General features: G+C 40.7%; 1 protein-coding gene across 1 annotated transcript in view; it reads right to left on the reverse strand.

Annotated features, from left to right (window-relative positions):
- Window positions 1-23,877, reverse strand: part of lsp1a (lymphocyte specific protein 1 a) — a 48,207-nt gene extending 24,330 nt beyond the window's left edge. The window contains exons 1-3 of the mRNA XM_005950606.3: window positions 23,856-23,877; window positions 16,703-16,809; window positions 690-836 (exon numbers count right to left, since the gene is read on the reverse strand). Coding sequence (XP_005950668.1) covers window positions 690-836; window positions 16,703-16,761 — 206 coding nt within the window. The 5' untranslated portion in view covers window positions 16,762-16,809; window positions 23,856-23,877. The remainder of the gene's footprint in view (window positions 1-689; window positions 837-16,702; window positions 16,810-23,855) is intronic.
- Window positions 23,878-25,485: the final 1,608 nt, after the last annotated feature.

The following is a 25,485-nucleotide window of genomic DNA, read 5'->3' on the forward strand; positions in this document are numbered from 1 at the left end:
TGAAAGTGGCCACTTTCGCATTACTTTCATACATTGTTTTAGTAAGTATCCAAAACATACAAGTTTCATTATATAATTTTTCAAGGGATCTTATATCTGTTTTCACACTTATATGCTTTTCATACAAGTTTCACACAAGACAGATACAAACTTTATAAGATTTATATAAATCTTTTCCATATGGGATACCAACGACAACATGATGTAAATTTTGAACTTTACGTCACCCATTAGAGTCAAAAAGGAAAAAATAAAGCAGGGTGTGATTTCGTGCGGGCCTTTGCAAGTATTGAAAGACTGTGTCTCAGTATCACAGTCAAATCTATCTCATTGCGTCATTGCGTCTGGTTTCAGTGATGACAATATTCAGCTCGAAGCTTCAGAACGAGACTTCACTAAATAGAAAAAAAAAAAAAAGGGGTGAACACAGACACTACATCCCTTATATATGAGCCAGAGCTGCTTATAAGCAAGAAGTCACGTGTTGCAAACTGTTTAAAGAAAGAAAAAATAAGCAATTGAGGCACATATTCCAAAACAGCAACTAAAACCCACCAGCATGTTCCAGATGTCCTACTCGGAAAAAGGCTGCTTTTCATACAAACACCATAACCAGAGATCACATTCTTTATATTTTAAAAGGAAGCGTTTGGGATGTAAAGGGCCTCTGCAATATTTTCTGTACTCACGTGTTCTCCTCTGGCGGCATCTCGCCGTCCAGTGATGACTCTCCGGGCGCTGAGCCACTGTTCCTCCGGCGTAAAGACTCTCGAGCTCTCCGACGACGCTCCCTCTCCACCTCCTCGGCATCCTCGATGCTCCTCTGGGCCGTCAGCCTGGAAAGAAAGGAGGACTCCATTTCACTAAGAGTGCAGGCAGGTTTGAACACGTTCCATTGCCAACCATGTCATGATCTTTGGGACTTTTGGAATATTTCCTATTATTTTATTCATCCCTAAACAGCACAATTTGGTGCACATGAGCGGGGAGCAAAGACAGAAACAAAAAAACGAGTCTAGCTTTTTCCCCTAACATACAGTCTGAAATGTTTACACCAGTTTTGTACTTCAGTAATCAAAAATACTGCCTGTATTTTTCAGTCTTATTAATGTGTCAGATCAAAAGACGTGAATTTTTCCTGCAGTAACTGAAGTAATTACTGCAGTAACTTTGAGACTTTTTGGGGGAATAATTAGTACTTTTCCATGTGGTATTGCTCCACATGGCGTACTTCTTTCAACAGAGGAGGTTGGGAAATGTCACAACCTTCATCATGTATCACACATAACCCAGATTCCTGACTCGCGGTCGTCTCTTGAGCCTCCTGGGTTTCTGAACAGTGAGTCTCTGAGGCCAGAAGAACATCTGCCGGGCCTCGGATGAGAAACACCGCCGTCTGTTTGCGCGTCAGATAAACACAATCGTGCTACGCTTCATGTCAACATGAGATCACAGTATTTATTACAAACACAGTTGATCTTTATTTATCAGAAGACAGCGAGCCAAACGCGAGCACTCTTTGCAACAACGCTTTGATTTACACCAATGTCACACCAGACAGCACCTCGCCTCACACGGAAACGGCAACATAAGAAAAAAAAAAGTGCAACGTTTTCTTTGTTTATTTGGTGGTCAACAATGGAAAAAAAAAAAAAAAATCACTGGATATGTAGTCAAAGGAGCTTGCAAAGAAAAGCGTCTGGACTTCTTTAAGTTACTTGAAGACGTTTCACCTCTCATCCGAGAAGCTTCTTCAGTTCTAAGGTCAAATGGTGGAGAGTCCCAGATATAAACCTAGTGGGAGTTTCCCCCCACAGAGGGACAAAAGGACCCCCTGATGATCCTCTAATCGCCTGAGCCAAGGTGTGAAACTGGGTGTGGGTCCCAATCAGCCAGAGTTTCGGGTGTGTTCATTGTGAAACCTGGCCCCACCTTATCATGCGAATTCCTGAGGTCAGATGGCCCAGGATGTGAGTGGGCGTTAAGGCGTCTGGGAAGGGATCTCAAAACTGGATTATAGATGGCAGAGAGTTGGTGTCGTAAACCCCCGCCTCTGTTCAAAGATGGTCGCTCACAGTGGACATAGATGGCTTCTTTCACTCCTCTTTCAAACCATCTGTCCTCTCTGTCCAAAATGTGAACATTGGCATCCTCGAAAGAGTGTCCTTTATCCTTAAGATGCAGATGGACTGCTGAGTCTTGTCCTGTGGAGGTGGCTCTTCTGTGTTGTGCCATGCGCTTGTGAAGTGGCTGTTTGGTCTCTCCAATGTAGAGGTCTGGGCATTCCTCGCTGCACTGTACAGCATACACCACATTGTTAAGTCTGTGTTTTGGCGTTTTGTCTTTCGGGTGAACCAGTTTTTGTCTGAGCGTGTTGCTGGGTCTGAAATACACTGGGATGTCGTGCTTGGAGAAAACTCTCCTGAGTTTCTCTGATACACCGGCTACATAGTGACATTCAGACGCCAGCCCACTCACATCCTGGGCCATCTGATCTCAGGAATTCGCATGATAAGGTGGGGCCAGGTTTCACAATGAACTCACCCGAAACTCTGGCTGATTGGGACCCACACCCAGTTTCACACCTTGGCTCAGGCGATTAGAGGATCATCAGGGGGTCCTTTTGTCCCTCTGTGGGGGGAAACTCCCACTAGGTTTATATCTGGGACTCTCCACCATTTGACCTTAGAACTGAAGAAGCTTCTTGGATGAGAGGTGAAACGTCTTCAAGTAACTTAAAGAAGTCCAGACGCTTTTCTTTGCAGCTCCTTTGACTACGATGACCTGGATGACTGAGAACCTTCACAGACACTAGATATGTTGGTTTCAATTAAAAGAAGCAATTTGCAAATCAGCTTTCAGAGAAAAATGAGCTCACTGGTTATACAGGATAACGAATAACAAAATGAAGCAAAGTAAACAAATTAAAACCTAAAGAAAAGTTAATATAAAGTGAGTGACATGAATCAATGATTTAAAAAAAGGAACCAAGTGATAAACCATAGAGGTTGAAACACAAGCAGAACGGTGGTCACCTGTGACTTCTGCCCTCGCTACCTCTCCAGGCTCCTACCTGTAGTGTCTGATTAACCATCATTTAACTATCTGCCTGTTTAGTCATTGTTTTTGGGAACAAGTATGGCCATTTCCTCAGTGGCACTTATATTATATTCCATTGTTTTGACATCAGATTTGATAGAACAGTAGATTTTTCTAATTTAGACTAAAGGGCTTAAATAAAGTGTCTTTTTACTCTTGTCCAAGTTTCTAGCTAAATAGCTGAAAGCATTTTTTAATTTTTTTGAATTATAAAGTATATTGTTGAGAGTCTTGTGTTTATCCAGCTTCTTTCCCAGAAGAGGCATGTGGAGGACTAACAGTTGCGCGAGCTCAGGTGTCGAGTTACTAAGCTCACATTTGGCTTCTGTGTCACTAATAGATTGCTAACGGCTCCAAGGCTCCATCTGCTCCTCCGCCCTCATCTTTTCTTCAAAACAATGGATTGATGCAGGAGAACCGGCTGCATGATCTCTGATATTTACAGATAAGACTTATTTTAGGCACAGTTTGGTCTAAGCTGCGTTGTCACCTCCTTTGACTCGTCCTTCTTCCTGAGATCTCAGAGATTTAGTCTATATCAACAAAGTGAAGCTGCTCTTTGTTTTCAGCTCCAGTTTACTGGGAATAAAAGTCTGTTCAGAATGAAGATCAGCTTTGGGTTCGGTGTTTTCTTTATGTTAATATCCTGCTCCTGCCAACTGAGAAGCTTCAACACTTCAGATTTCCTCTACTCTGGCTTTACTAAAGTCTTTGCAACTGAAATGTGCAAAGTTAGTCATTTAATTTCTGTAGGTATTGAAGTAGGAGGATGTTGGTGCAAGCCTCGGGACTTAAATTAAATGCGGAACAGAGCTCATTGGGATGGGTGCAAACTGCAAAGAACAGTGTTGGGTAAGTTACTTTAAAATAGTAACTTAGTTACATTACTAGTTACTTCTCTCAAAAGTAACTCAGTTACTTCAAGTTACTCGTTATTTTCAAAGTAACTAGTTACTAGGGAAAGTAACTTTGGTTTTACTCAGAATTCTCTTGTTAATGTGTTTCTTCCATAACTTTGCCAGTCTTCTAGCTTGCTTACTTGCCACAGTGCACTGTGCCACCTACCAATAGAAAGGAAAAGATAATGTGCATATTTCCACGAGAGAAATCCCACGCCTGGACCGTCATTGACTGCTGCCATGATTCTAGCCTACGTCACAGCAGTCATGTGCGCCTTTTACATCCAACACAAAAACTGCAGTCGTGGTGCTTTCGATTGTACTCAGAACTCGGAAATTCTGCCTTCTGAATAGGAAATGTAGGTAACACCAGACTGCAGATGAGCTGCATACAGGGCTGGACTGGGACTGAAAATGGCCAGGGCATTTTGACTAGAGACCGGCCCACCATTATAGGAAAAATCATAAAGCCTTTGAATGAAAACAAACACTGTTGTGACAGTGATGTACACTGTTCTGATGGTATATATGCATCAATCTATCAATCGTTTGTTGTAAGATTCAGATAATTATTTTTTAAAAGCGAGACATTTTAAATGAGAATAAGAAAGAAAAGTATTTCTTTGTGCCCCCCTTTCCCTGTTAATGCCCTACCTGCCCCCTGGCAACACTTTGCTAGACCCGCCCCTGCACAGTTACCAGCTGTCAGCTACCTAAAAAAGGATCCTGGGGTTATTTGTCTCTCAGAAACAGTTCATAACTTCCCTTCAACTCATTCATGTCACCTAAAAGGTAAACCTGTTTCTCCATCACTTAGCTCTGATGATTCAGTAAGGACATCTCCTGGTTTCATCTTCATGTTTCCCTCTCACCAGATAACCAAACCGAATCATGACCAGCAGCTTTACAGCTGTGGCTCCAGCAAACATCAGCTGATACTAGAAATTAATATTAAATAAATTCTAACAACAGCTGATCAAGCTTAAACGTGCTGCTGTTGTTTAGCGCGACATCCGCTGGTTTCCTCTCGCTTCGGACTGCACGGAAGCTCTTTCGGCGCAAGGAGCTAAACAAACAAGAGAGCCGATCAGCTGATCATTGATCAGTTTCATGATTGAAGTAGAAACGGGAGAGGGAGGGGGAGAGAATGAGAGAAGAAGAGGCAGCTGTGCAGCGTAAAGACACAGAATAACTCCAGCTTTGTGCCTTTTTCATTGTAGCTGAATTACGGGACAAACTGTTCCTTTTCACCTCAATAAGAAACGCGTAATATTTTCTCTGAATACCAGACGGGACGGTTGGCAACTCTAATAACTTATGAACAAAATAAAGTTCAACATCGTTAACATCATAGCACCACCCAGCTGTATAGAAACTCCGTCATGCTAGCTAGCACGCAGTACGGAAAAAGTCAGCATAACGAAAATAAACTCCACCTAAACTTGGTTCATATCTGACCCAGAGAGACTGCAGGTCATAACTTCTTACCTGAAGTTCAGTTCACACTTGGACCGGCGGCCGCCTCGGGTCTCTTTTCCTTCTGCGTCCCTTTTCCTTCATCCACCTGCTGGCCTCCACCACTTGCTAATGTTACTGAATCTGTGGAAGCTCCGCGATAGCCACCACACGAAGTAACGAGTAACGACCCCTATCTAAATCCCAGTAACGAGTAACGCGTTCCTGATTTTGGCATAATAACTAGTTACCGTGCTCGTTACCACAATAATAACGTAGTTACTGTAACGCGTTACTTAATAACGCGTTAGTCCCAACACTGGCAAAGAAACAACAAAATCTGCAGATCTCCTCACCCTCAACGAGGTCACTTGAATAATGTGTTTCCCACTCTCTAAAAAGCATGGTTGGAAACTGGCTGGTTGACCTTTTCACAGATCATTTCCTCAAGGGTGGGTGGACACCAAAAGCATTTAGTACAAGTCCTTCAGATGAATGATCGTGTCTCTGATGTGGCATGTGGTCACACTGATGGCTCAGCTCATAGCTTTGAAGTGTTTTGTACTCCACATTGATGTATATTAGTATACATCTTAGTATATTAATACGTCTGTCATCCTGACATCGAATAAACTGTCCTGACACAATGACCACTGCTACCTGCACATTGAAAGCAAACACTGCTTCACCTCGCTTTCTCCATTTCACCACAGACTATTAGTTTCTGGGCCACCTCAGCAAAACACCCTGCTGACCCACATCCATCTATGCTCGGGCCTCTCCACCTCTTTCCATTCTTTCATTTCCTTTTGCTGCTCCCTGCCTACAGGAAGGATGAAAAACTGACTGAGGGAGGAAGACATATCAGAGCTGATAAGAGCAGAGTTCATCAGCACGCTGGTTCAGGAGATATGATTCAGCACACACATCTTAGGTACTTTTCAAAGATTCTATGTTTCCTGTGCAATAAAGGGCCAAGTATCACAGATTGGATAGTGGCCTTAAAAAGAGGAGGAGCTAAAACAGCTAATTTTAGATAGAGGACAAACTGACTGGCTGGACCAAGGCCCAGTACAATATGGGCAAGGATTATTTTGAACTGTGAATCATACAAAATGACTTTTGAATTTATTTATTTTTTTAAAGTGGCTGTAGTCATTATCATGGGAGGAAAGGAGGTTGGGGTGGATGGATGGGTCATGAAAATAATCAAGACGGCAGAATTAAACTTAATAATATGACTTTCCAACTCCAACAGGTGGAATGTTTCTGAGTAAAACTGTCAGCACAATACCTGCGCATAATATCTTGTGGCAAGTATAAACCAAAATGACCTACAAATGCCAAAGAACTATTCAATAATCCTATGTGAGCCCTAAAGTGGAGCACAGTTGGCACATAAAACCTGGCTCTGCTTGATTTGCTGCTGTCAGCAGTTTGGGTGTTGAAAACTGCCGAGCTTTGACCCAGCAGACTGTTTGAGTGAAACTCACCACGCTGTCCTCTCATTACGTTTCCTTTCTGCAGTCAGCACTGTGGGATTCTGTCATGCCTGGCAGCTGCTCAGACTGATTCGGGCTAAATGATTAATCTCCATCAGAGTGTTTCTAAAATACCGGGATTACAGTTAGCTTTACTTCCTCCTTCTCATGATTTGTGTCATCAAAATCAAATCAATTGCAATGTTTAATCATTGCTGCAGAGCAGAGATGTCTGCGCTGGTCCTAAACCTGGCTCACAGCTTGGAGTTGCTCTGTACTCTGTCAGGGTAGTTTTGCTTCTCCAGACAATTAAAACAAGCACAGCGCACTTGTTCTACCTCAGCAGGAATCAAACAGGTTTTTCTCCAGTCTTGTGTTGCTCTTCTGTAAACTGACACCACAGGCATGACCGAGCACGCCGCTTCCCTGAACCTGTCCTCAAATAACGGCCGACAGAGCGCCCTCCAGCCCTTGAGGTCAGTGTGATTGACAGATTACACAAATAAACAAGAGGGAACATATGAAAGCAGGTTCAAGTGAGGAAAGTGGTTACAGTAAACAGAGCAGCAGATGTGCTTCATGAAGGTTTTTATTAAAACATTTATTTCTTCGCTCTTGTGTTGTGTGGCGTGCAATGATATTGGCATTTCCACTTTTTTCTTCCATAATAAATATCTGTGCATCCATTCTTCAGTTTTCTTAACCGCTTATCCAATCTAGGGTAGCGGGGAGGTTGGAGCCGTACCAGCTTTCACCTTATGTGGTCATTCGATATTTTTGGAAGAAAAATGAAAAAGAAAAGCGACGATGGCAAATCAGCCATCAGAAAAAAGGTCACAAGGTCAGCCAGAGGCAAGACCAAGCAGGCAGCTGTTGGCTACAGCTGCAAGAAATCTAAATGCATTAGTTACAGCCAGATTTATTTTTTGTATTTCTGCTGTAAAGTTTGGCATTTTAACAGGTAGTCTGTGAAAACTGACTCACTTTTGGAGAAAACCTCAAGTGGCCATTAGAGGAACTGCAGCTGTGTACACTTCACTTTCATTTGGATGAAACTAATCCAATGCAACTCTAACGGGAAGAAACTTAAAATCATCGCATCCCAAAATGCTGTACTGCTTCTTTAAGAATAAACTGCTTTCTTGTGTTTTGGAGACACAGCCGGTTGCTAGCGGATCTAATAAAAGAAAAAGAAACCCTAAGCTTTGTAATCACCAGCATTTGTAGCAACCAGCAGAAAGAACCAGAAACACGACACACAAAGCCACAAACCAGATAAAAGCTTTGCCACCTGCCAACAGAGTCACTAAACTGCACACTGCCATGCTCTCCCTGTCTGCACTTGTCCAGGCTTTAACTTTATTGTCCGACTATGTTTCACCGGAACAAGAACAAAGGAGGGATTCATCTCAGGAGAAGTGAGGTTAATGTATTAAATCCTCCGCTGCTCTTTTGCAAGCACACACTTTGTCATCGCAGGGCTGACTGGCTTCAGTGGCATAATAACATGGTTTGCTCTCAGGCTGAAAGAGTGCCAGGCTTCGTGGGACAGGCGCGGATGATGGGAAGACGTTTGCAAGATGAGGTCATGGCTGTGTTGAAACAAGTCAGGACAGCGGGTCAATTACAACAGAAAAGATTTCCATTTTCCTATTTGAAAAAAAAACGTTATGGGAGTCACCAGATGAGCTGTGAAGAAGCAGCCGAGCATCACAGAACCACAGGGTCAAAGTGTTATTCATCTTCACAGCATTTATGAAGAAATATCCCCCATCTGTCCAAACACGGGTTATTTATATTTGAGGCCCCAGATATTTAAATACAGTGGAACCCCGACTTACGAATGCCCCATTTAACGAAAAATTCAAGTTACGAAGGTACTTAACGGCAATATTTCTGCCCGTGTTACGGCAAAATGCCCGCGTAAAGAAATCCGCTGGCTCTGATTGGCTGAGCCGACAATGCCTTCCGAATCATGTGACAACCCCCTTGGCTTTCGTACTTGCGCTTCGCTGTTCCCCTTGAACGACATATTGTTGTTGCAGTTAGCAATTAGCCTATAGCCTATCGTTCACTCAAAAGGCGCGATGGGTGCTTCGACTTACGAAAGACCCTCAGGAACAAATTAATTTTGTAAGTCGGGGTTCCGCTGTATTATGATTTAACCCCTGAAATTATTGCCAAGTCTGCATTTATAGCTCAACCTCATACCTGTTCTTAAAAATGTTTCGGTACATTTATAAAAAAAAAACAAAAAAAAAAAAACTGAGTGTTGTCCGAAATAATGATTGCATGTCACACAGAAAACCTCTCAGCACAGATTCTGCAGCTTAACCTGACCTTCAAATATTTGTTTCATCAGGGAAGTCCTAACGAGGTTAGCAAACTCCAGGACATCAGCATTACATACTCTGTGCATGCATACAGACAAGATGACACTAATAGACACACATGTCACACAAAAATTATGACATGCATGAAATTGTATCAATCAAGCAAATGGTTATTTCAAACATAAGTATCAAATATATTAGAAAAGTGGTGATAAAAGAGTTTAGAATTTATCTTTACAATAAATACGTATCAGTGTTCTTTTCCCTTTGTTTCTATGCAAGAGACAGGGCGCTAATGCTACAGTGTCACAGTCACTTAGTCAATGTGCTCGTGTCAGAACAAATTCTTTGGTTGGGCAATCAACAGTTTCATAGGAAAGAAAACAGATGATTTTAGAGATGATCTATTCATTCAGAGATCTGAGAAATGGACTACTAGTGAAAAACAAGCCCAAGTTTGCGCAACTGTGGACTAAAACCAAACATAACAGTGACATCTGGCTTAACTAACGTTTGCATCTACATGACGTTTCCTCTAAGTCGACGCCAACTTCACTGACATCATGTTAAACATTTCTGTTTTATTAAAACTGATTGCTTAAAATTAATATTTTCAACACATTTAACATCAACACTGGAACACTCTGTTTATGCTACGGATTGTACCTGTAATGTGATTACTGCAGGAATTGCTTTGTGTTGATTTTTAACTTTGCTTTGTGCCTTCAAAGAAAGACATTCTGTATACTCATTAGGGAAGAGTTGTGAGTGAAACCGTACCCACAGGTGTTTATTGTTAACTGGTAATTATGTGACATTTCAGGTCATTTTAAAGAGAAACAAGAAAATAAGGTAACAAAGTACTTTCTTTGGTGTACTGCATTACTTTAAAAAAAAAAAAAGTACTGATTAATGCGTAACACTTTTTGATTAACGACCCCAACACTGAAACTGATAGTGGTCCCAGCACAGAGCCTTGGGGCACAACAGTAATCCAGTTTCAGCTGCACCCATCAACTTTCACACACTGAGTTCCTGCTTGATGGACAATTTGAAACAATATTGTGACTTTAACGAAACAAGTGCCTTGTTGGAGTGCAAGAACTCCAACAAGAATTTATTTTTTATTTTCTCCAAACAATAAAATTGATGTGATGATCCAAACTTTTTCCTGCAGTGGCATCAGCAGGTGAGAACTCCAACATATTGGCAAATGTCTTAATAAGTCTTCAGCGATTAGGAACTGAATTATATACTTTAAAGGGCTCTCAGAGATGAACAACAGTTACAAGTTTGCCCCAAAACCTTTATGCATTCACATTCAACTTTGGATAAACTGGTGATCTCTGGTGATCCTCTTATTTTTTCCATCCAGCAACATCATTAAATTCTTAATTTTACCATTAAATCGGTGCTTAAATCAGGACCTAAATCCCGCAAACCATAAGCCACAGCTGCACTAAATTTATAGCATGCAAACACAGTAATCATTGCCCCTGTTCAACATCAGAATGTTACCTTGATGTTTTGCTTAGATCACTGCTATGGGTAACTACAGGGGCAATAGCATGCCAATAGACTCTGTAGTGTGTTATTTGTATTAATTCCCTTCCAAAACCTTGCATCATTACCTGGTACCCATAAAACGGGTTGTACTGAATTTATTTCTAGAACTGTGTCCAGGGAAAGAGAGGAAACCAAGGAAATAAACTTTATGCTTCTTTGTGCATTTAAATGGAGGATTGCAGCATCTGAAGCACATGTGCCTCTTGTTCCTCACCATGACAACGGCTCAAACATTTTTGACAAGGAAAATGTGCCTAAATATTTCTGTTCCAGCCTGGGGCTCTTGAATCAATAAACCTATGACACTCACTGTCCCTGGAGGAGAATATTAAACAGGCTAGAGCTGCCAGATCTCTTTCGAACTAGAAACAGAGCCGCCATGTCCTGATTCAAGTGATTAAAATGTCCTCAGCTCTATTCTGGTATCTTTTCATTCAGAAAAGGTTCAGTCAAAGACACCTGGACCTGCAGGTGTTTCTTTAGTTCAAAACAAATGATTATTTTAAATTTGAAGAAATCTACAGACAGACCGGCAGCTTCAAAAGCACTTCTGAATAACTGAGATTCTGCACAGTGTTTTGTAAGGTAAGTGCTTTCTCTCTTCTTTGTTTTAGGCATTTTAATTAGTTTCTTAGTTAGTGATGACAGAATAAATGCCAACTCAAAATAAAGCAAAGAGATAAGAAAAGATATATTTCTGCATTGCAGTAAAAAAGTGGAACAAATCATCCTGCAGTCAGACACAAATAGTCTCGATTAGAACTCCAGCAACATCGCCAGAGACAGTAATCACCATGTTATGGCTGGATCTCTGGGTGTCCAACCCCCCCATGCAGAGCACAAACAGACCACTTATCCCCGAAGTCTGGGAATCCTGCAGGTTTGTTTGCACACAGGCTTTAAAGGAGAGGGCGAGTGAGAAAGCTCCTGCCAGTAAAATGTAACCCAAAAAAGTAACTTCAAGCAAAAGTTTGTCATTCTATAAATGTTCTATAAACTATTCTATAAATGTGGATCAATGGAAAATTAAAAGAACACAGGGACGCAGCAAAAGAGGAAAACAGAATCTTGTGCGATCGCTCCATGAGAATCCAAACAAATCTGGAACCCAGCAAGACCATCTATCCCCAAACAAACAAACACAAACTGTGTATCTGATTGCATCCAAACCTTTATTTTACATTAAAGAGGCAGAAAACAAAAAAGCAAAGGCGGAGAGGTGAGTGGCCTGAGAACAGAGAAGCTGGGAAAGCTTTTTCCATGTGAAGATGTCAGGGTGGACTTTTAACAAAGTTCAAATTACTTGAGTGATTCATGTCTCAAAATTACAAGATTTATCCTGAGAAATTAAAAGGTTATTCTCTGTGTCTACCTTAAATGGAACTTTTCTAACATTTTCCATGAAATTTAACTCGAAATTTAGCACATGTGATGTTTTTATGAAGCCCATGGCTCCACGTGTAAAAGTTCACCATCCACTGGCATGTAGCACCAAATCACAACAACAGTTACTTCAAGGTGCTTTATACTGTAAGGTTAAGACCCCACAATAATACATGACAATAATATAAATAATACTACACATCATCCGGGGAAGAAGGATTTCTTATCTAGTGTTGAATGCTTTGTTATGTTTTAATGTTGAGTGTATTTTAGTGTTGCATGTTCTTATTGTATTTATTGGATCTTCTCCTGGAGAGACTCCGCCCCCTGCTTTCCCTAATTACCCTCGCGGGGTAAGTCCCGTTGTAAAAATGCATAAAGACACCCCTGGTACATTAGGATGGCTGACTGTCGCTGCTTCACTGTGTTTAGCGGAAGCGGAGGTTGCGAACTGCGGAATCGACCTTTATTGTGCTTAGTTTTCTTTTAATTATTCTTTCCCCTGATCAGGATACATTTTTTTATGCTGTAAATAAAATATATATTTTATTATTTTAACCAGATCTTACATGTCTTTCTGTTCCCTTCTAACTTACACCCTTGACACACATACTCTGATAACTCAACTTTTAGACCAACAGAAAATTGCTCAGTATGTAAACTTCAAGTCTGTAATAATCTAAAAACAGTACTTTACACCTTTTTTTCTTTTCCAACTAAATTTAGATGTAAAAGGAAGTTTTGGGGTGTTTTAAGGCTGTGACTGGATTAACACAGACAACTCTCTGCTACTTTCAGGTATAGTTCTCGTCAAAAGACCACATTGATATATTGAACATCCAAGGGAACTAAAAACCTAGGTGATGCTACAAATGGCTCCTAACAAATTTAAATTCACAATAATGGGTGCAGTTTATAAGCTGAAAAAACAGATGTTGATAGCAGGAACGTTTTTGGTTCCTGGGTTTTTAGGCTATCATTCGATGTTTACTGAAGTGAGAGAGATGAAAACCTGTCATCTGTTCTCAGAGATACGACCCCTGGAAACAGGAAGCCCCGCTGTGTTTACTTTCCCTCCATCCCTTTAATGAGGACAACCTGCAGAGGGAGGGAGAGTTCAGGGCCCCCATCACTCAGCAGCTTACGCCACTCCAACTCCCCCCAAACATTCTTCGCTCTATCTCCCTGCACCATAAACACTCAGGAAACCCACCCATGTGTGGGGGATTCGAAGGTCAGAGGTCGCAGCACTCAGGCTGTTTTGAGGCAGGTATGCCTCCTGGGTGACATCACTGCTGCGGGTTGAGCCAGGCCCCACCAAGCTGGCAGGAGGAGGGCAGTGTTTGTCTCCCACGCAGAGCTGATTAAAAACAGATCAACTGCCTGCCTCGACCCGATGCAATGATTTGAGCTCACACTGATGACATATTCTGTGTTTGTGTCCCTTTTGAGATCTATCGTGAAATAATATTTGTATCTAGTAAACAGTGTCAGCTTGTCAGATACACCAATCCTGCTCAGGTGGAGGAGAAAAGCTAAAATATTTCAGAGGTTTGCTCGCGTGGCATCAACAATGTTTTCCCCTCACGCCGATCGGTTGTTCCTTTAAGCTATGTTACGTGCTTACACAGGTATTTTTAAGATTAAACCTTTTCTTTGAGTTCTTCTAATCACACACATCTAGTGTTAAGCCACTGAAAAGGGACATTATGGAGAAGTCTCTGCAGAGCTTGCATTTCTGATTGGTCTGGGTGATGTCACTGCCTGTAGTCCTGGCATGCTTTTGATTGAGTTTCAGTTTTGTTTCTATGCATACAAAGACTTTTTTTGTTTTGTTTTAAACTTAAACGTTTTAAGCTTATCTTTATTTAACAAACATGGAAAACACTATAAAGACTATTCCTTGTTATGAGATAGCTCATGCCCAAGTAATCCTGAGTTGGACAGAAGGTTAAGAAAATGGATGGAGGGAGGCCTGGTTGCTTCATTCTTGGCAATGTAACATCAGTTTCCAAATTGTGCATGCCAGATTTTTGAATAAACTGTCTCAGAAGTTTCAGGATTTTAGATTCTTCTGTTTAAGAGAATTTTAAGACGGCACAAAAGTAAAATGTTTGCATAAACAAGCGCTCCACCCCTGTGCTGACTGAAGGTGCACACACAGACTGTACAAAAGATGTTGCTATCAGATTTTAAAAGGGAAGAACTTTGATTTATCTTTAATGATCAGAGGGGGCGACTCTTCTGGTTGTACTGTCGTCAATAAATACTTCCAATTTAAGTTATTTGATAATAAATTTGTTATGAAATTTATGATCAGTCAAAAATATATTATCACGAGTAAGCTCACTGGCCAATGATCAGTGAGTCAGCCAATCAGTGTGGAGTGCGTTCATTTTCTCAGTCGCACACTTTGCTCATCACATCCATCCCATTTTTAATATGACCAAGACGCTCAAGTTAAAAATGACTCTTTTATATACAGTCTGTGAGTGTTACCTATCTACAAAACAAAAGATTGATTCAGATTGTTGCCAACTAATGTTAAGTTGATCTAAGCTAATCAGTTAATGTTTTCCATGAATAAATTGACTCACTTTAAGTCACTCGAATGTTAATAAATTCCTAAAACATATGTGGGAATCTCTGAAATGATTATAGATCAAATAACAGGAGAACACATTTGTATCTGGAGGAAGACACTGGTGTAAAAACTCAAGAAATGTCTAAACAGTCTGGATGAAACTGACCTGTTTGATAACAAAAGACACAAAAATGCCAAGTGAATCACTGCACCTTCAATTTTGAGCTGTGCAGTCTTTCTGGTATTACGTCATTGCTTCTGTCAGCTCCCCAGACTGAGGACATCTGCTAAGTGGACTGAATCAGAGTGACACACTGCCTCCTCCAGCTGTTATCTGTGCATAAACAAAGCCTGAATACCGTTCTCACTGTGACTCAGAGGTTTACTCTGAGCCCCCTGATTACGACACCTCTAGAATCGCTGAGACACCACGAACGCTCGTAAGTGAATACTCAGTAATGTCAGGACAGTCTATGACAAATACATGCATCAGTTCTCTGTGGAGAAACTTTGAGTCAATGGAAAGTCTCCAAATAGAGAGATGAGTTCAGACATTTGTCAAGCATATGATGCATTTCCTTACACGACTTCAACAAACACAACTGGGACTTTTACAACACAGAAACACCTACTCAAACTCCAGCGTTCACAGATGGAGCTCAAACACTAGAGACCTGAGGACAGTCATCAATACATGCAAGGATTGTAAACCCAATCCAGATCACAGTGGACCCAAACAGATGCAACATGCATAATCTCCACTGGGAATTCATTAGTTGGGCAATACTGTTATCCCAGAGTGACACATTCTCAAAGTTAAGAGTCACACATGCTTACAGGTTACGCTGAAATGACCAAGATTAAAACAAATCCACCTAAATGTGAATATAAAACATGGCATGAAAGAGCTGGATCTCAAATTTGCTTGAGAGGATACCTCTATGGACTGAGCTAACACTCGTTAATATGGGTCATGACTGACTTTATCCTGAGTCGCTGCAGAGACCGTTTTGGATGATGTAAAGTTTTGTCTTTACTTTGGTTTCCCTCGCAGCTTCCGTGGTGCACCAACTGCTCTGAAGGATGTTACCTCCTATTTAATTCAAACCGTCTGTTTCAAAACTCATCTGTACAGATGTGGCAAAACTGAAAGCCAAGTCAGCCAATAATTTATGTCTATGAGGGATAAAACAGATAAAACATCCTCCCTCTACCGCGTGAGTACCTCAGCATGTGAGCGTGCGTTATCATCTCTGTTAAAAACCACAGTCGCACTGGAACCTCACACAGGATGAAAAACAAAATCTTTCCCAATAGACAGGACGTGCTGCCACCCATACAAGCCCAGAAAACAAAAGACTGACTCAGGTGACCTTTCAACTCTGACACTGGTCACTGACACCACTTCCCTTCTTGGTGAAACAGAGAAGCCCTGGGCGTGGGGCTCGCCTCAAACCTCCCTCTACACTTTACAGTCTTACATTTCCTTTTAAGTGTGTTTTTAATAGAAAATAATAGAGTACAAAGTAGATTTTAATATGATTCCTTTGTTCTTTTTAGGTACACTGAAAGGAGGTAAGGCGATTCAAAATCCCTAAATCCCCCCAAAACCCTGCATGACCCAAAACACTCCCAGTAATCCCACTGTTCCCATTATGTTTACAGTACAAACACACACACTCTTTATCTTGATGTGCTGATATGAAACCCTTCAGTCATGCTCCAGAGCTTTACAGGAAAACCTCACATGTCCTGTTTATTGACTGAAGCAGAAAAAGAATGAAGAACTGTGTGAGTGAAATGTGAGTGTGTTTGTGTGGTGTTTAAATATTAACCCGATTCTTTCTCTGCGAAACAAACAGGAACCAGCAGCACGAACGGAAAAACGGATCGACCACATACCTCATCAGGTTTTGTAAACCCTGTTTGCTGGAGTTTCTCCTCACCAGAGCGTTGGACATGCTTTTGCTTCTTTTCTTCTTCTGCTGCTTGGAAATCTTCTTTTCTCCCTGTGGTAGAAATAAAACAGACCACACCGGCCGCTGAGATTAGCTTTCTCCTCTTGTTCCAAATCGACAGTGAAGGCAGCTGTCTGTCCTGCAGCCGTATCAAAGCCCAGAGCTCAGAATGAGTGAGAGAGAGCGTGTGTGATACACTGTTAAAGACTCTTCACACACACACACTGTCTTATTGTTGTAAATCTCACCACAGTGCTCTCCCCTGCAGTGCTGGTTGGGAATGTCAGCAAGGCTCAGAGGGACTCCCTCCTCTATCTCTCTCTCTCTTTCTCAGAGGCTGAGTTTTTAGTCATTACACTCCCCCCCCTCCCACACACACACACACCTCACCCCCCTCCCTCTGTCCTACATGTGGTTTTCATTGAAGAGCTCAGAGCAGCAGGGCCCAACATCTCTCTCTTTCGTCTCTTTCTTCGCTGCCTTTCCCTGTTATTCTGGGTCATGTGGTCTCCCCCGAGGGGGTATGAAAGATGATACCCTCAACACTCCACCATCAGCCCCCCCCCCCAAAATATTCACTACTGAAACATCCTCAACTCCTCCCCAACATTTCAATCCCCCTCCAAATGCCCTAACAGCACTTTAGCACAGAAGGAAACATGAAATATAATAAAAAGTGTACACAAAAGTACTGATATTGGAGACACGCGCGCACACACACACACACACACACGACAAGAACTTATGTGCCTGTGCATTTTCTAATTTTTGTATTCTAGGTGCTGTATGTTTGTTTTTCTTGTAGGTGCGGCAGTTGCCAAAATATTGTGCATTTCTGTTCGCACTCTATGCTTTTAATATCATCTGCTATCCCCCCCACCCCTCCCTGCCTGACCTTTCTTAGACATTTTCATACCACAAATAATGTAATACCTAAAATAACAAATAGAATTGAATACATGAGGAGCCTATAGAGAATTTATGATCTTGGAAAAGCAAAATGTGTTTGGCACAGCAGTGAATTCAGATCATAATTCTGATTGTAAAAGCAGCCACACAGGATTAAAAAGAAAAAAAACTTTTGTGCCACAAAGTTTGTGTGTAAACTACATGTGCCTACTCTCTTTCATTTCAACATGTATCCATGATCCTTAAAGGAGAATCACTACGAGCGATGAGATGAATGTGGATGGCAAGAAAGAATGTGGGTGCATGAGACCCTCAGTTGCAGACAGCTATACAGCCGATTGTTCCAAGTGTACTTTCAACTCCGCAATAAAAAAAAAAGCCTTTTTAATTAAAAAGCCCTTTATTCAGAAAAAGGTTTTCTCAAACTATACTGTTCATTGCTGACAGGATACAGAGGTTTCATGAACCTTAACATATACTGTCAATACTTTTTATTTTAATTTTAAATCATTGCATCTACTGCGCTCATTTAAATATTGGTTTAATGCTACAGAAGAAACAGTGCCACAAGATTGTGTAATTAACAGTGCGAAAGACATGATTAGAGAAAATACAGAAAGAATCATTTTTCCCTTGAATGGAAAAAACTGTTCCAATTGTGGAAATAATGATGGCATTGTAACCTTCGTCTGGACTGTGATGTCCACTCCGGCTGAACTCGTAGCCGTGTGCCCTTCAGACTCAGACAAACAAACTCTACGTTTTGGTCTTCGCCCACTTCTTCAAAACCCTCACACATTTACAACACACCGCTGTTGCTACGGTTACCAGCTCAAGCAGATCTTACTCAGTGGCACGTCAAACAAAAGAGCATTCTGGGAAGGGAATTCATGGTGTGGCGGCCCCTTTCGTGCTCAAGCTCATAAAACTGAGCAGAGAAGTGACTGACCTGAACAACCTTGACACTCGCACACTGTAAAACAAAACAACTCCCCCAAAAAACAGATCAGTTTTTTGCCAACTTACATCTACTGAGACTTGAAACCCAAAGCCTTGAAAAAATTTAAAGAAGAAAAAAGGCCTTTTTTTTTTTTCTTTCTTTGAGAAACGGTGTGTACATCCTCTGGTCTCCATAAGAAATGCATGAGAAGACAGTGCTTCATTAACCTTGATTAATGCTCTCAGTAAACTGGCTCCAAATACTAAATCCTCCAAGTGCTAAAAACTGCACTTATAACTGCCACCTGAAGCTGCCTCAAAGAGTCTTTCTCTGTACACTGTGCCATTTTAAAATGCCCAGTACAAATTTTTTGAGCCTATAGTTTTCCACTTTATAACAGCTCTATGATTAATGTGCTTTAATGAGTTTTAATTCTGTTTTTCAAAGAGTCTAATTCAGTACAGGAAGCCCTGGTTTTTTAGGCTATGAGGAAAAAAAAAAGCAAGATTACATCTCAATTTTTTATTTTCTTATTTTAACGATTCATCTATTTGGATTTTGTTTGTGCTTCAAGTTAAGGTGATGACTCAATTTTTTAAACTGACACTCGTGCCAACACAGGGAGTTGTGGGGTGTGTCTTTTACATCCAGTATAGTTTAAGGTCTCATTGGGTAGTTTCAAGGTTTACTGAAACCAACCTCATTGGTCCACTGTAGCCAATAAAGTTGTTACTGTAGGAGGGAAACAGACTTCATTCATTACATTCAGTCTCTAGACGCTAAACAGATGAAGGTAAAATCTCAAAAGTTCATAACAGACTTCAAACAATCTGTGGCATTAGAGTGGTTACATTCATCTTTTATATATTATGTTTATTAGAACTCTGAGCGTATAATTTACATCCACAGAATGTTTTAGTCCAACTGTTGCTGTGGAACGGATTCAACACAAGAGCTTACTGGAAGAAGTGGAGCCATTAATAAACTGTGGTGAAGTGTTCGAGTGTTTCTCAACATGACGTAGTGAATTTCCCCATCAGTTTCAGTCAGAATTCTCTCTACAAGCATGTTAGTGTTGGACTCTGGAGTGATGTTCTGTGGTAAGAGCTGTAGATTAATTCTCCCTGCGGTGGAGCAGCATGTTGGTAGATTTCTAATCTTTCCCATTTCATTGCTGGAGAAAGAGAAAAAAAAGACTTGCATGAGGCCCGAAGTGTTTCGTTTCACAGCAGGATGCCAGGGCTGAACTTTTGTGGTTTCTGTAGAACTAAATGAAGCTCATGTGGATGATTTACACAAGTGGGGACATCCAGCTGTGAGTCAGACATTTGTTCTCCACAGTAAAATAGACTTTCTCCAACAAACATTATGAGAATAGCATTCATGTGACAGTTGATTGTCACATTTATCACATCTCTCTTTGCTATTTCAATTATCCAACATTTTAATAAGTGCTTTAAGACTGATATGCCGACTTCTGGGTGGGTCTCGATGGCAGAGGAGAATGGCCAGACTGCGTCAAGCCAATAGTAAGGGAACAGTAGCGCGAACACTCATAACAATGAAGAAGATGCAGAAGAACACACATGTTGCATGCTACAGCAGCAGAAGACCAGACCAGGTCCAGGCTACAGCGGCACAAGACCAGACAAGGTTCCACACATGTCAGGTAAGAACAGGAATCTAAGGCTAGAGTTAGAAGCTCACCAAAACTGGCTAATAGAAGACTGGAGAAAAACTCAGTGGGTTGATGACATTTCGATTTCTGCAGCAACATTCAGATGGTAGAGTCAGAATTTGGTGTAAACAACATGAAAGCATGGATGCACCCTGCCTTGTATCAACAGTTCAGACCACCAGGGGTGTGGTTTCAACCTAATAGAGCGCCTTTGGTATGTGATGGAATGGGAGATTAACATCATGGATGTGCATCAAAGTGCTATGCTATCATATCAAAATAGACCAAAATCTCTGAGGAACATTTCCAGCACCTTGCTGAATCTGTGCCACAAAGAATTAAGGCAGTTCTGAAGGAACAAGGGGTTCCGGACTTGTACTATCAAAAGGTGTGTCTAATGAACAGGCCATGGAGTGTATTTCAAGTCTGAGAACATCATCATCTTTGTCGTCTACACAGGGAGACCACAAAAGAAGCAAAGCAGCTCACATTTTTTCTTTTAAACATATTTTGGAAGCTTGTATTGCAGCTTTTTAAAGGTGGATCACCTCAGGAGAGGTTGTCCATTCCTACTGTATATCTCCTAATTGATTGTTTTTCAGACACAATAAGTCCTGCAAAAATATAAATTTCAATAAAAACCGAAATCTATTTTATGATTAATATGGACTAGATTGCACATGCAAATTGGTGATATTACTTCTTGTGCATTTTTTAAAATCAGACTGATATTTACATTATTAAATTAAAATTTACCATCAGCATACCACGCTGGAAGTGTACAGCTGAAGATCTTATAGATAATATTGTACAAAGCCGCTCACAGACACAGGAAGCTGTGTTTTATCGCCTCCACCTTCCTCGCTGGAGAACAAACACTTCCATCCATCAGCAGAGATACAGCCCTCTCTCTGTGTTGGTTCACTTTCAGCTCAAAGCAAACAAATCTGAGCTGTGCTGTTTTGTATTTCTGAAGGTTATCTGGTTCTGCCAGGTATTGACCTGCCATTGGTCCATTTAGATTTACACTCTAGAGGTAAAATATATTTCAGATGTCACACCTGGATTCAGTATCAGAAGCAGTTCTAACAGCTGGATTTGCAAAGGTAAACTCATGGCTTGCTGGCTTACTCTTAAGATTTTCATTATGAAAGTACTTTTACAGAAATATTTAAGGGAAAAGGACAGATGCCATTTTTGTTGTGTTGTTCCCAAAAAGAACTAGTTTGAACATTTGAACGTCCACATTTATTTCCACAATAAAACCTGCAATTTTTCCTGAAAATCTCCTGTAATGTGTGTCCTTCTCACGTCTTAATATTTAATTGTAACAAATGTAAGTTTTTGTGTTTGTCTAATGTTACTCGGCTTTTCTAGACAGCATATTTCTCAAAGCGAACTAGCAGCAGGCAACCAAGATACAAGCAGAGCTGTATACCCTTATCGACCTCTCTTAATTGAACATGATTGACTGAAAGCAGGGTAAATGTTTAACATTTCAAAAGCAGATGAGCAAAATAGTCATTTCTAACATAAATAATATAATACAGCTCACTCTGGCAAAACAATTAGTTATTTTTTCAAAAAGTACTACAAATCCTGCAGATTTATTGGGCTGTGAGATTTTTTAAAAAAAAATCTGCTTATTTTCACAGAAGCAGGATTAAATCTCCAGGTCCTCGGAATAAAAGAACAGCTCGATCAACCAGATCTGCCAACTCTCTGCTTTCTGAGAGAACTGGAGAGATGTGTTGATCCAATAGTTGCAGGGGTCGTGCCAGCTCAGGGAGTGTTAACCTGCCACCCAGAATGTGTTCCTACCTCTCTGCTATCCAGTGCCAGAGCTGCTCTCATCACCTCCCACTCAGGGCTAGGCAGCGAATCTGAGATCTCCTCACCTGACACCAAAAAACCTATCAACCCCAGGCTCTCCTTGACAGATGAGTTTAACACGGGAATTCAATCATAAGTAATTTGAGAACAGCAATCGGGAAGCACTGGATTTCATATAAGTGAGATGTCATATTTTTCAGGTTGTAAATTCAACATGTGAGGCCTTTTTGACTTCAGTGGGTTCAATTTTTCTTTTATTTTCCAGTTGGAGTCGAAAATTTTACAAACAAAACAATCAACGCCGACTAAAAAAAATGTGCTGGGAGGTTTGGGTGCATAGATTTCTGGATGTTGTAGCCATCCACCCACAAACGTGGACAAGTCGCCAGTCTATCACAAGACTAACAGAGAGACAGAATCATTCACACCTACAGCAAATTTGGATCAACGATGAATCTAACAAGCATGTCTTGTTGGACTGGGAGCAGCAATGAGTTCCCTGAGAGAACCCGGAATTGATTGTTCCAGAATTAGTCTACTGATGTGACTCGACTACTGGACACTCGTGAATAGCTACATTTCCTATGCACAAAATTTACATCGCATTGACCCACATGAATCCTTGCACAAGCTGCAGAAATAACTTGTAAATCCCCACACCCACAGCAACTCATTGTACAGCTGTGAATATCTGTGGAGGCATTGGGTTTCAGATTCTTCAGATGATTAAACTGTGGAAACAAACTGACAAGGGGAAAGATGATCCGAAAAAAAGAAAAAAAGATCTAAGGCTGAAGATGACGGAGTGAACATCTGCTTCTGGATGATACCGCCTCAGTTCTCTGAAGGGTTTGTGTGAAGGTAGCACACATAAACCTGATATTAGGCCCATTTTTAAGCCCTTGAGGTGTTTTTACTCAAGAACATGATCACTTTGTTTTCTGCCTGTGGTGGTAAATAAAGACAAGTTTCCATGCCAGCAGAGATCTGCTGACACCCAGCTCATAATGAAACCTTTTTAGTCAGGATAAACTGCAGAGACTGTAGTTTTTCTTTCAGCTGGGTGGCAAAGCGCCAAGGGGCATAGAAGAGATAGATCCTGAACTCTCAGCTTCGGACACTGTGGGGTTCCCTTGGCTGACATTCCTTTTCAGTTTTGCATGGTGGTCAGGGACATTGGCATGAGATTAGAACATTAGGGTAGTGAACCCAAACTTTAAAGAGAGGAACAGAGTGTTTTACAAACAGTTAAACAGTTCAGTTAGTCCATCGTAGTCATGAAAAAGCAGACCAGCTTTTTACCCTTGTTGGAATTGTGATGGGAATTTTATTCAGTCTGTGTTTTGCAGACTGGGAGAATGAATATAACAATGTTTCTTAATATTTTTTCAGAGATGTCGCAGGAGCATGTGGCACAGGACCACTGCGACATAACATCACTCTCTAATAATCAAAGCAAGCATGGTACATCTATACTCATCACCACGTTTTATCCAATATACAGTGCCCGGGTCATTACTCATAGAAAGTAATGCAATGCTTTTTTTTTTGTAAAGGTACAGTAAATATATATATATATATATATATATTTTAGATTAAGCAGAAAAAAAATAACATTGTACTATACATTGCTTAGTGTGTAATTATGTCTTCCAACAAACTGATACACACTCACACACTTAGAAATTATATATTAAAACAAACAGAGGGCACTGAGGAGTGCTACCAACTACTCACCTGAGCTCCTATACAAGATGGTGCAGTCTACACTCTGGGCCCAGTAGCTTTACCCGCATACTGTAAGAAATGCATATACTACTACTATTATATATTGTACATATATTTATTAGTTTCAGATGTAGCCATTCTTGTATTTTGCTTGTTTACATTATTGTATTTTGCACAACTCTGTTGCTTGTGAAGCTCGCACACGAGAATTTCACTCACATGTGCTGTACCAATGTACCTGCACATGTGATGTGACAATAAAAGTGATTTGATTTGATTTGATTTGATTTAAGTGTGGGAGGCCTCAGCGACAAGGGCTAACTTCCTGACAGATAGAGATCAAACTAACTCCAAACAAAAACAAAGAGTTGGTTTTATAATAAAATAAAAATAAAACAGGTGAATCTTTGAAGGCATTAGCCAGGATCCAGCACAATCCAAACAAAAATGGGTGTCAACACACAGGTTCACAGATCTCAACCACTCTGGGATTCTACATATAGTACAATTTGTTTGACTAACATAAAGATCAAAGCTAAAACAAAAGGCAGTGAAATAAACATGAATGTGTATAAGGTTGTTTTGGGTATGTTAAATTATGTATTTCAGCTACATACCATAAACACCAGAGAGAGAAGCCACAGGTGCCTCGCATCAGGCCCTAATTTGAGATTTGTTTGGGAAGGAGTTAGGACTCACGGTGCGTTCATGGAAGCGTGTTCGTGGTAATGCATTCACTGACACGACACCAGGCAGCATTCTCCACCACAAACATCACAAACAACAAGTACTGAAAACAAGCCAGTGGGTGTGTCTGTATGGGTTTTTCTTTTCTTGGTTTTCCAAGTTGGGATATAGACTTTTTTGAAGTCCTCATCTTAGGAATAGTTACTGGTAAATATTAGTAAGTCCAACAGAGGGGGGATGTTACTGCTTTCCATGCAGCTCAGATTCCACTTAACTCAAACTCTGGACCCATGATCATGTTCATAAATCAGTTCTGTCTGAAGAGATAAAGTTGTGTACAAAATACTCATATAGGCTCTGATCAACTGGGAAAAAAAGGCTAATGGCATCATAATAGTTTTTATTCTGTTTAAAGAATGAAATCTGAAGTAACTTATTTCGAGAAATTAACCTGGGTTATTTGTCTCTTGTGTTTCAAACAGCACAAGAACTGACTGCTTTGCTGTATTAAAGAACCGTACCGACTCAGTGACATGTGGAGGTGGTAAATTTAAACCGTTTGCATTGTTTTCTGTTTTTGTTCAGTTGTGCAAGCTCCAGGCCTTTATGGGCTTTAGTCAGGATGGCTTTTACTGCACTCAGACCCCACTGAGAGCTTAACAGCATGTATGAGAGTAGTGATAGCGCATTCAGGTAGAGGAATGCAGCCTCATTAAAGCAGCAGTAAGTAGAAACAATGCATTCCTGCAGAGTGAGGTAAAGATAAACCAAGCAAGTAATATCAAGCTTGAGAAAAAAATTTAAATACCCTCAAAGAATCAAGAAAATATATAAAAGTTCTACAAAATATGAAATCAGAAATATCAGTTCAGTGAACATCTCATGAAACTAGAACATTTTGTAGCTCAGGTTTGGTCTCCACCAGCCACTAAAAACAAACATTCATGATATT

Source organism: Haplochromis burtoni, unplaced genomic scaffold (genome assembly GCF_018398535.1).
Source record: "Haplochromis burtoni strain Fernald_Lab_line unplaced genomic scaffold, NCSU_Asbu1 Contig_814, whole genome shotgun sequence".
Classification (NCBI taxonomy): domain Eukaryota; kingdom Metazoa; phylum Chordata; class Actinopteri; order Cichliformes; family Cichlidae; genus Haplochromis; species Haplochromis burtoni.